This window comes from Crinia signifera, chromosome 2, assembly GCF_055691185.1.
Source record: "Crinia signifera chromosome 2, ASM5569118v1, whole genome shotgun sequence".
Classification (NCBI taxonomy): Eukaryota; Metazoa; Chordata; class Amphibia; order Anura; family Myobatrachidae; genus Crinia; species Crinia signifera.
In genome coordinates this window covers 97,429,306-97,441,953 of record NC_139218.1, presented here as the reverse complement: position 1 = coordinate 97,441,953, position 12,648 = coordinate 97,429,306, and the positions used below count along the sequence as shown (strand labels likewise).

The window sequence follows — 12,648 nt, the reverse complement described above, 5'->3', positions numbered from 1 at the left end:
CATTCATTGGCTGAGACCTCTCTCAGCCAATCAGCGATTGGCTGATACCTCTCTCAGCCAATCGCTCATTGGCTGAGAGAGGTCTCATCCAATCAATGGCTTGCTATGCATTTGTATGGGGAATTTCTTTTTTGGGAAGTGCTCTGCTGCTCATGCCACTCGTGGTGCTGCTGCATCGTCTTCTCCTGCCCGGCTCCCTGGTACTCTGCGCCACCGCCCCCCTGCTCCTTGCCCAGCGGCTTCTTGCCAGGCTCCCTGCGAGCCCCCCCCCCCGCCCGCTCTCTGGTTGCGGGCATATCCCCGCTGCTGTCCCCCGCTCCCATTGTCCCTGCAGTTCCCCGGGAGTGGCATGTGATAAATCGCATGCGATTTATCACATGCAAAACTTGGCACATGAAGTGCCATCGCATGTGATCCCTCCCGGGGAGCTGCTGGGACAATCTGGTCCGACTTGTCGTTATGACAAGTCGGACAAATGTAAGGGGGCCTTTAGATTTGTGTGAGTTATTTTGTTTCTGTGCAGGGTAAATACTGGCTGCATTATTTTTACACCGCAAGATATCAGTTTCAACACACTCCAGCAAAATTTAACTCTCTCTGCACATGTTACATCTGCCCTACCTGCAGTGCACATGGTTTTGCCCATTTTCCAAACAAATTTGTACTGCAATCAGATGATTAAGAGCCTATGAGTTTTGTCTCAGTGGAACAAGTAACATGGCAGCTCCTATACCCCAACATACATGTAGATATAAGACAATATACATATAACACTGATAAATGAAACAATAAAATTATTTATTATTTTTCTATGTTCAAACAAATCTAATTGCTTAAAACATACCTCAGCAACATGATCTTTTATTTCAACATGTTACACAAATAAGAAGCCAACTAAACGGACCCATGAATGAAGGTGCACCCAATGACTACACACTGTGCCTCATTTACAATGTGCAAAACAACTGGTGAACAAGCACAGGCGAAACGCGCGTCCAGGCAGGAGCGGCTGTCACGGTGGGGAGCCTGCCATCTATGGCAAAGAGATGCGGAGCATTTACATGATAAGTAATTTAGGAAATATTGGTTTCCACTATACCTGTAGAGAGGACATATGCATTCATGCTTTCTATCTGCAGTTGTATTTAAATACTGTTTGGGAGTCATAGGCACACAATATCTATGTGGGGAATTTAAATAAGGAGTGGTATTAAATATAGGAGCAATACAAAGCATATTGATGTTTGATGATAATCAGATATGATGTACCTATGCATAGGGACTGTATTTACCTCTTATTAAGGGACTCTCATTGAATCCAGTCACTGTTTGATCCCCTGCGCTGGTTTTCACTAACAGGGGTGACACGCAGTGGCGTAGATACTGTAAGGCAGCCCCCGCTGCTGCTTGGAGGAGCAGGGGCTGCATGGGCGCCGGCACACTGAGTGAGTGTGACAGTGTGTATGACATGTCAGTAAAAAAAAACCCTTCCCCCCCTACTCACGATCGTGGCTGCTGCCTGTTAGGCAGAGGCTGGTCCTGCTGCTCCTGTAGCCGGAGCTAACAAAAATGGCTGCTCCCATAGGGCTACAAAAAGATGGCCACCGTCCTCCAATCAGCAGCCAAAGTTTTCATTTCATAGAAACACTAGAGCAGTGGTAGCCAACCCTAGCCCTCGAAAGCTACCAACAGTTCACATTTTCCAGACAACCTAGCTGCTGCACAGCTGCACTCATTAATCACTGACACATTTTAAAAGATCCACAGATGGAGCCAATTAGCTCACTTGTGATTCTGTGAGGAGACCGGCAAAACATGCACTGTTGGTAGCTCTCGAGGACTAGGGTTGGCTACCCCAGCACTAGAGAGAGGAAAAGGGGGCGGGGCCTAACGGAGGAGTGATCTGTGCTGGCCAGAGGCTGGGATGAGACACACAGAGGTCAGGGGTGAAGATACTCCAGAGATCAGAAGACCCTGCTGCATGCCTATTCCACCTTTTCATTAATCAGGTAAGTGTCTTGGGGGAGGGGGGAGCTTATCTATCTATCTATCACACAATATATGTGTCAGTGTGACATATAAAAACTTTACTGGTGTGGGGTGTAAATTTTGCTAATAATATGTTTAGACTATGGGCGGAATTAAGGATACATACAGATGGCCGAGAGTTGGGATGCCGGCGGTCAGAATACCGACACCAGCATCCCAAAGGAGGGAATCCTGTCCCCACAGTCTATTTCTTCCCCTAACCCCTGTATCTGCTGCCTAAACCTAATCCCCCCACCCCTGCCCTGCATCCTAAACCTAAGTGCCCCCTTCTATGTGTCTAGTCCTAACCCTCCCAAATACTGCCTAACCCTAACCACTGTACCTCACCACCTAAACCTAACCCTCCCTCCCTGCAGCCTAACTCAAATTTCCCCCCACCTGCAGCCTAACCCTAACCTTTCCCACCCGCAGGCTAACCCTTAGTGCCCCCCTAGTGCCTAAACATAACAACCCCTTCCTCAATCTGACTCTAACCGCCCCAGTATACTTACGTTCAGCATCCTGATTAATGTTAAGATTCTGGTGCCGTGAAGCCAGCATTGGTATGATGAATGCCAGGATGCTGAACACTTCCCGGGGAATTCAGTTAGGTGCCAGGAGGATTAGCCTGGTGAATCAGTGTGACACTTGCACAGTTTATTGTGGTGGGGATCTTGCATAAAACTACTAGCAGACCCACAGGCAGCAAGCACTTTTATGCTCCTCCCCTCCCTGCCCAGCATCTGTCCCCCTCTCACTGCCAATTATCTGTCCCCCAACCCTCTCTGCCCAGGATCTGTCCCCCTCTTCCTGCCCATTATTTGTCCCCCAATCCCTCTCTGTCCAGCACCTGTCCCCACCTTCCCAGCATCTTTCTCCTCCCCACCCTCTGCCCCCTCTCCCCATATCTGCACCACTATCTCTCCACACATATGTACCACCCTCTCCCTGCCCAGCATCTATCATCCTCTCCCTGCCCAGCATCTCTCCCCCCTCCACTGTCAGGGGAGCTCAGTGCGTACAGTGCCTGCAACCCATGGCAATGAGCATGGAAACCCCCGGCAACGAGCATATAGGAAAAAAATGTAATTAATATATTTGGGGGGGGGGCGCCAGAAACTTTTTTGGCAGGCGGGCGCAAAATTTCTACTTACGCCACTGGTGACACGGGAGACCGGAGACCAACAGCAGATCCCTATTTTTCTTCCTTCTAATTGCTCTCATAATTTTGGTCTCAATTTAAATCACCCCCTCATTCGGCCTAGAGACACACTGTCCTAGAGACACACGGCCGAAAAGCAGGAATGATTTGAGACCAAAGAGAACAACTTTGTTTTCGCTCCTTGACCCCACCTTGCCATATGTACCCAGGTTGTGAATCCATCATGCTTTGCACGTATCTGTACAAATATATGTAATTAATACCAGCTAAGCCACTCAGTACCAGAGATATATACTGTGGTCACCCTCCGTGACAGCCACCATAACATCATTTATATTTCGCCATAATCTTATGGTCCCAGACTAAAATATTTATCCTATTATTACTATTATTTTTATTTATTATTTTTCACAACATTGATTAATTAAGTTTTACACATTTTTTGTCACAATCAATTAAAAATCAGCCAGGCTATCACAATGCCTCATGGGATAATATCTCTACATTAAGAACATGTCTGACCGAGGCTGATACACATTTTCACTTATTTTCAATTGAATTCAATTTAACTATTTTGTTCTGCTTTGTCACATACATATTTCCTTAAATATTCTGACATAATTCGCCCTTCTTTCTTCCTTTTTCTCAAGGCATTACCATAAGATATATTTGTGTTGGAGGTTCTGTAGAGAGTCCTAAAAACTTTTAACGTATATCATTAAAAATCTAAATATTTTAACAAGTTGTGCCCCAACAAAGAGAGTCATCTTTTTTTCTGTTTGTATGTAAGTATATTATATCATGACTCATGGGAGCACCACCAACCAATGAAATTTGTTAGGACAATATAAGTCAAGAATTATTGTTATAGTTGGTTCATAGAATCTAGAATATTACATTAAGTCAGTGCTAGTCTTCCCTCTTAGGGCAGTATTCAATGAGAAAAGTTCTCCGTGTTTTATGGAGAATTTGTGCTTTGTTCGCCTTGGACGGAGCATTTTGCTCTCCAAAAGCGAGCAACCCTATTCAATGTGAAATATTCTCCGTCTTTCTAAGTGATTTTCTCCGTGTCTCTCCGTGTAGCAATTCTCCATCTTTTGATGGGGAGCTGGAATGTGAACTTTTAAACTAAAAGTTTTTTTTTTTAAATTTTGGTGTCAAAAAATCAGTTGTTTTTTTTCTGTGAAGGGGCATGTTATTTTTATTCATGTGCTTATAGCACATGAATATATATTTAATTTTTTAAAAAAAATTTTTTTTAATTTTTTTTTTTTTTTTACACAGTGCAGCCAGCAGGGGGCCGGAGCGCTCGAGCCGCTCATTAGATATTCATATATTCACTGCACCCGATCGTTAATATGCACGATCGGGTGCAGTGAATACTGGGTCCCCCGCTGGCTATAGGGGGGGGCAGCCTGTGCTGCCTGGGTCCCGGAGAGCCCCCCTCCCCTCCACATTCCTCTGGAGCAGCCAGGGAGACTATAATCTCTCTGGCTGCTTCCGTCCCCCGGCTCCCTGCCAGCTCCCTGCCGCGGACGCTCGTCCGCTGCAGGGGTTAAGACTTGCCGCGAGTGGCGGCGAGTCTTCAATACATTGAATAGTGGGAGCAGGAGGCTCCGGAACATGGAGAGTGCATGGAGAGCGAAATAAAACGCTCTCCATGCACGGAGAACTTTTTCATTGAATACTGCCCTTAGTGTATAAATGTGCAAAACAACCAAGGCATGCTTGGTGGAGTGAGGATCAATTTGCAGTGGTTTATGGCATTCCATCCATGACCTGACAATATTCTTGAGGAAAAGGACCAGGTACGTGGTGCGCCATCACTGCCCTGAACGGCTCTCCCTCACTATACAATGTAGGCATTTACCGAGATTTGCATCCACTAGCCCAAAGACTGCCAACGTCTATGGAGAACTGGAGGTTGGCTAGAGAACTCCCTGAAATTTGTAAATACGTTACAGATATAAAAGATGGATATGTTCGACTCTCTTTAGGCAAGTATGGATCAGATGCTTAAGGAGAATTAAGTTGGCATCTGATAATTGGAAGGGATGGGTGCAATGGAGGCATCAGGGTATCTAATTTTTCAGAGAACTGAAAAGGGAAATTTCATTTTACAGAGCAAGATTACGGAAATGTGGTAAACCTGTAGAAAGGAAGCATGCTTCGGATGCTCGGAGGGCGCACACCCATTTATACTCTGTAAAAGGAGGTCATTATTGCTCCAGCTCTTAAGGTGCCAATACATGGTGCGAAGCGCACAGTCTGTTTTAAACTAGATGGCATTGCATCTAGTAAAAGCATGTGATGTGCAAAAGCACTGTGCGTTTTGAAGTAGATGCGATGCATCTACTTCAAAATGTAAGGGCAGCACATACTCTGTGTGCGATGGGATGTGTGCGGGAGCGTGCATCACACCCGTACATCGCACCGTGTATGGGCACCATTAGCTGGCTGATATCTAATCATGTGCTATGCTTTTAATAACAATCATTTTGTCCTATGGAAAATAAATCTTCAGGCACACAAGTACCATATGTAATAAATGTCTCCTCACTCACATGATTCATTGAACCCAAATAGGCCAAAGCCAAGGGTATTTGAGGAGACAATCCAAATATGTTTATTTGATGCATTAGGAGTGTGTGGGGGCGGGGGTGGTTGTTGAGGGGAGAGTTCTAAAGCTGTGTACACACGGTGCAATTTGGTCGCTGAGCAATTTTGGCTTAAAAACGCTCAGCGATATATTGCTCAGTGTACCTGCAATATCGCTCAGCAATATATTGCTCAGCAACGATTTCAACAGCGACCAGCGATTTTGCCTGAAAATTGCCAGCTATTCTGTCTCTACCTCATTTTGACTAGAAATCATTGGTCGCTGGTTCACAGCGCATTGTGCATCAGCGACCAGCAATTCTTAGCTATAATCAGAGGAGCATGTTCCTGCGACCAGCGACCATGAAGGGCTGGCAGCGGGAGCGCGCTCCTAGTGATTTATCTCCCACAGTACATGAAATCACTGGCAATGTGGTCGCTCAGCGACCATATTGTCAGCGATATGTGCTGAAATCGACCCCGTGTGTACACAGCGGTACATTTTGACGCATCACACCTATGAAGATATTGTGCCCTATTTGCACACATAGATGTACTTCTACAGCAGTTTGTGAAAGGGTCTATCAAGACTAGGGAACCAGCGTGCATCTTGACATTTGCTATATGGACTATATAGAAGCAATGGTACAAGCAAAAGTGATCCGCTATAAATATCCAATACATTTCATAAATGGGGTCCAGTGAAGATAGCCAGATTGTAAGCTGCATACAGACCACCATTTCAACAGCAGCAAATGAGATGGCAGACATACATTCCCCCAGTCCTTTCACTGGTTCCTAATGATAAACTGCATTCTTGTAATATAGCCTGGTTTAACCTGCAAACTGACTGGCATTGCACAGAACCACTAGACTCACGTTATTATATTATTGTAAACTGATCCAGAGCATCATTAATATGAACATTCCTGTATTATTAAAGTTGTTTCTGTCATATTATAGTCAAAATGAGAAATGTAATCTGAAACTCGCAAACCGACGTCCACAAGAGAATTCACTCTATTCAAAATATGTATAACCACATGAATCCTTTCTACTGGCCTGCAGCCTATAGGTTAGCTGCGGAACCTTTATGCTTAGGAAATAATCTGTGTGACAAGCTGCACTGATAAGAACAGAGATCTAGGGCCAGATGCACTAAGCTTAAAAAGGTGATAAAGTGGAGAGTGATAAACAACCAGACAATCAGCTCCTGCATGCCATTTTCCAAACACGGGGAGATTCTCTAAGAATCTCCGCCCCCCTTCGCAATTATATTTATCGCATATGTTGTAACATATGCGATAATTATAGCAAAGGACAGCTCTTGCGTTAAGAGCTGTCCTTTGCGGTGAGAGTCGCCGGGTCCCAGCAGGTCCCGGCGGCTCCCCCCTCCCTCACACACCCGGCGCTGCTGCTGCTGCGCCGGTCTCTCCTCCTCCCTGCACCCGGAAGAGGATCAGTGCAGGGAGGAGGTCACAGGTCCGGGCAGCACTGCGCTGTGCTGCCCGGACATAGGTGAGGGGGCGGTGGGGGTCCGTGCGGGGCGGCGGTGGGATGCGGTAGAAGCCCATTGGCTTCTATGGGGCATCAGCACATTTTTCTGGCGATGCCCCCAGCATACAGCATCCCCCCAGCATACAGCATATGCCCCCAGCTAACAGCATCCCAAAATGCGGTAAAAACCCAGATAACGGGGTTTTTACCGCATTTCCAGCTTATAGAATCTCCCCCACAGTCTGTGGCATGACAGTAAGGAGCTGATTGGCTGGCTGTTTATTACTCTCCATTTTATCACTTGGTACTTGTGTACTAGCACGGCGTCCATCGCATCGCAGACCATAAGGCATTTGATGGTATGCGATGCGATATTACGCAATGGCAGCCGATGTTATACAATTTTAAATTGTATACCATCGCATTGTATGCCATTGTATGGCATATACAATGGTATGCGATTTAAATTGTATAAGCACCCTAATGGGTGTTTTCAATGTTAAATGCTTAGTATGTTAAAAGCACCCTCAACGGCACCCCCACTATCAACGCCAACCCGAAGCGTGGTGAGCGCAGCGAGCGGCTGCGGTACGCGTCCTCTGACCTTTTCATACCCCCACTATCCAAGTCGGTGTGGAGTTGATTTTATATAGTGTGACGAGCGCAGCGAGCCACCGAGCCTGAAGGGTGGCGAGCGCAGCGAGCCCCGCGAGGGGACGCGGAATACATGTAAAGTAATACGCGTGCGCTCGTCATGCTTCGGGGTCGCCACACTATAGAAAATCAACTCCACGCTGACGTGGATAGTGGGGGTATGAAAAGGTCGGAGGACGCATACCGCCGCCGCTCGCCACGCTTCGGATTGGCATTCATAGTGGGGGTGGCGCAGGGGTGCATTTAACATTGAAAGCCCCCATCAGGGGGCTTATACAATTAAAAATCGTATAGGGGCTTATACAATTTTAAATCGCATCTCATCGGGTGTATGGCATGCGATGTGATGCGATGCAATTATATGTCGTACAACTTAATATCGTGGGCGCCGTGCTAGGAAACAAGTACCTATCACTTTTTGAAGCTTAGTGCATCTGGCCCAAAATCTTCCACTGACTATATCATGACCTCTATCGAATAAATATTATTGTTATCATTTACATAAGAGTGCAGCACAGATCTTCTGTTCAAAAATGAAGTCCAGATAAAGGTACCCTTGTACCAAGTGCTCAGGCAGATGGGCCGGCACAGAAGCCTCTCCTCAGTTATGCTACAGTACACATTTCTTCCCCCAGTATATGAATATATAGCAATTTACATATGGTAACAGGCTTTCATTTCATATTAAACTATTTATAATTTACCTGTATTATGGCCTAGACTAGTGGTTCCCAAACTTTTTGGAATCAAGGCACCCTGGAGTATCGCTATTTTTTTTATGGCACCCCTAATACAAAAGTTTCTTATTGAGAAATCCAGAAAAAAAAATAAGCAATTCATTAATTAAGTAAACTTTGTTTCATGTCATCCCTAGTGTGAGATATGTGGTGAGGGACAGGATTTGCTTCTGTTTGTACACATACTGTATTGTAGGATTGGAAGTGTTTTTGTTACTTCCTCATCTTTGTGGCCACCGCTTACGCTACGGAATTACGTAGTGCTGCTAAGCATCATCGTCCCCTCAAGAGCTCGCTTCTATCGCCACGCTTCGGGATCTGTGGATTGCTTCGCTAGTTCGCTTCGCTCGCCACAACTTTACAAAAGATAATAGATGGTGGCCCAGGTTGGTTAAGTAGCGGCTAACGTAACTGGCGTAGCGGTGGCCGCAAAGATGAGGAAGTACCATGTTTTTTCCTATTAAATTGACCATAAGTTTATTGAATTGGTCCTGGACCAGCAACCCGAGGCACCCCTGCTAGTGTCATAAGGCACACCTGGGTGCCACGGCACACAGTTTGGGAACCACTGGCCTAGACCAAGATGACATCCTCGCAAGGCAATGCTATAGTTGTTTTGGTATATTAAACAATGAGTTAAATTCACTAAAAGCCCTCATACACTATGCCGATGTATCACATGCTGTATCACGGCAACTAACCGGTGGGGAACCTCCAGACTCAGCGCTCCTTTTGCATATGATTTTTCGTATGCGATGCCATTCACTGCTCCAGGATATTACAAATGTTTGTTGAAGCCATGGCAATCTTCGGATCCAATGCGATGCAAGAGGGGGCTGCGCATCGGATCGGAATCAAATTACATATAACTTGACAATTTTCACTAGATTTATTGGCCCGTTGGGTTGACATCGTGTGAAAAAAGGGCCATATCATATTAGGATATGGGGGCCTTTAAAGTGAAAACTGAGGATGTTGCCCATAGCAACCAATTAGATTATGGCTATCATTTCTCTGTTGTCACCTAGAAAATAATAACCACACTCACCTTGGTTGCTAAGGGCAACAGCACCACTTTACACTTTTAGGAGCTTTAGTAAATGTACCAATAAATTAGTAATGATGGTTACCTGTCTCTTGGATCAATCCATGAGGTTTGTCTGGTGTTGTGATCAATATAAAATACCCTTCCGTCGTAGTCCCTTGCCTCCTCCCAGCCAGCTGGTAAAGGCAACTCTGAGCTCTCCCTCATGCCAGGCAGCGGGCACTGAGATGGGCATTGCTGCTGATGCTGCTGTGACTGCTGCTGCCTTCTCCTCCTGCCAGCACTCAGCCAGGGCATTGCAGGAACAGGCAGTCACCCTTCCTCTGCCTGCTGCTGCTCTGCCTCTTCCCTCCTGCTATCCCAGGACGCTGCTCTCTCTCTCCGGCTCCTCTCCTCCCTCCTGCTGCACTCACTGATTACACAGACCCGATCCCACCATGAGCAGCCAGCAGCAAGGGTCTCTTCTGCGCCATCCTGAGCGTGCACATCCTATTGCAGCAAGTCCTCTACAAAGTACAATAAGTTAAATACAAATAGAGCAGCGTTTTCCTCCTCTGGGTTCCTGTGTATCCCTGGATGCCAGGCTCTCAACTTGAGGATCCTCTGTAGTGAGCTCTGCCTTTGGTCGGGCTAATACTGTTCCACCATAGTTATTGCAGACATCTGAGAGGTAGAATAATTCATTCCTAGTCCGGCCAAGCGGCCAAACCAAGCTTAAAGCTCTGGTTCTTGTTCATCCATGTCTGCTCTCCCAGTCGTGTCTCATTCCTCACAGCCCAGAGCAGCCGCCTCCCCTTGTTCCTGGTTCCCTCCCTCAGCTTCCTGAGCTATGTTTCCAGTCTCAAAGCTCCAATTTTAGTTAAACTTAAAGTAATGCGAGCACTATGAAAGAGGCAATCACACTGAGGACTGGCTTGTACTGGTGCCAGTGATGGTTTTAATAAGCTGTAATTCAGACACAGCAAGATTAAAGTTAGACAAGTTCAGAAATATTATAAATATGTTTATTAATACCAGGAATCCTACAGCTATATCAGGATCTCATATAATAAATCTTAGTTACTCTACCAAATAAAAATACACATGGGGTTCTTGTTTATACCCACAATAAGGTATGAGAACAAGGATAAAAATGCATGAAAACTGATATACGTTATAGACATTGTTGGTACTTGTTTAGTTTCACGGCGGCAGCATGGCCGCGCGTCTGAGTCCCCTTGTGGGGCTCGCTGCGCTCGCCACACTATCTAAAATCAACTCCATGCCAACGTGGATAGTGGGGGCACGGAGTTTATTTTAGAAAGTTTGCCGAGCGCCGAACCCGGAAGTATCGCGCGGCCATGCTGGCGCTGTGAAACGAAGTACCAATTTTTGTATCCTTTTAATGTGTGTTTCATGCACTTTCTCTCCGATGCGATCTATGGGCCTGATTCAGAGTCAGTAGTACTTTTGCAAGACTTCACGAAAGTACAACTGCCTGCGCTAGGCTGGGGGGGGGGGGGCAGTACTAGGCAGGGCCGCCCTGCTCTTCAGGTCTGTCCCTGCAAAAATTTGTGGGTACATTCAGGGGCGTAACTACCATAGGAGCAGGGGGTGCAGCTGCTATGGGGCCCGGAGCTGAAGGGGGCCCATCTTTGCTGTCAAACTAATATGTTTTGCATACATTTATCACCATCAGTTGGTAAATAGGGGGCCCTTACAAACTTTTGCTATGGGGCCTACGAATATCTAGTTACGCCTCTGGGTACATTGCTAAAGTGCAAGCACTTTGTTCCACAGTGGAGTGCTCACACATGATTGCAGCCCCCTGACTGCATAGCCTGAAGGTGCCCATACACAGTACAATATTCCTGCGTTTTGAACTACATCGCATCACATTCGCATGCGATTTGCGTACGTTGTGATCAGGATCTAGTTAAAAAAGCATGGACTTTTTGTGCTGTGCATCGCACAGCACCCTCGCACCGTGTATGGGCACCTTGACTGGAAGCCATCCCCCCTGGCAGCCCCCCTGACTGGAATCCCGATGCAGGCCATTCATGTGCGAGTCACTGTGGCATCTGATTAACCACAAAAACATCGCTGGTGCAAATGTTCATAAATCAGGGGATCGTATAATCGTCTATGTAAAAGCACCAATGTTTTTCTGATATTTGATTTTGAGTGGGATTTGGCTTTATATTCAGGGGATGCGGTCATTAGGTTGACCCTATTAGGTCGACATGAATTTGGTCGACACATGAAATAGGTCGACATGGCTACGGTCGACAGGGTTGGACGGTCGACACAATAATTAGGTCAAAAATGCAAAGGTCGACAGTCTAAAGGTCAACATGAGTTTTTCAAATATTTTTGAGCCGACATGTGCCAACATGCGGTATTTCATGCCCTACCATCCACTACCGCGTGGTGGGAGAATATATAGTGGCTGAAGCATGCCGAGCGCAGCAAGCCATGCGAAGGGACGCAGTACGCTTAAACTTTGTCCATGTCGACTATGTCAACAATAGGGACAATAAAAGCATGAAAAACTCATGTCGACATTTTTGACTGTCGACATTCCCATTGTCGACCTATAGGTTGTGTTGAACTTCCAACCCTCTCGACCTTAGCCATGTCAACCTATTTCATGTGTCAACCTAAGCCATGTCGACCATCAGCGGTCAACCCAATGCATGTCGACTTAATATGGGTCAACCACAATGACCCATACCCATATTCAAGGTCAGTTCTACCAGTATACCATTATGGGATCTGGGGGCACCACTCTGTCTGCCTATCACTATTTATGTATGTCTATAAGGAAGAAAACCTTGTACTTAATTCAGATGGTGGCTGTGGCGAGCGTAGCGAGCCACCGAGCCCGAAGCGTGGCGAGCCCCGCGAGGGGACACAGAATACTTTTTAAGAAATCTGCGTCCGCTCGC

The 12,648-nt window shown here is 46.2% G+C and overlaps 1 protein-coding gene across 2 annotated transcripts in view; it reads right to left on the bottom strand.

The window, feature by feature from the left end:
• Positions 1–10,540, bottom strand: part of WWC3 (WWC family member 3) — a 170,751-nt gene extending 160,211 nt beyond the window's left edge. Inside the window, exon 1 of one of the 2 annotated variants that reach the window (XM_083172587.1) lies at positions 9,807–10,540. In XM_083172587.1, coding sequence (XP_083028713.1) covers positions 9,807–10,018 — 212 coding nt within the window. In that variant the 5' untranslated portion in view covers positions 10,019–10,540. The remainder of the gene's footprint in view (positions 1–9,806) is intronic. The other variant, XM_083172586.1, reaches the window with a different exon arrangement.
• Positions 10,541–12,648: the final 2,108 nt, after the last annotated feature.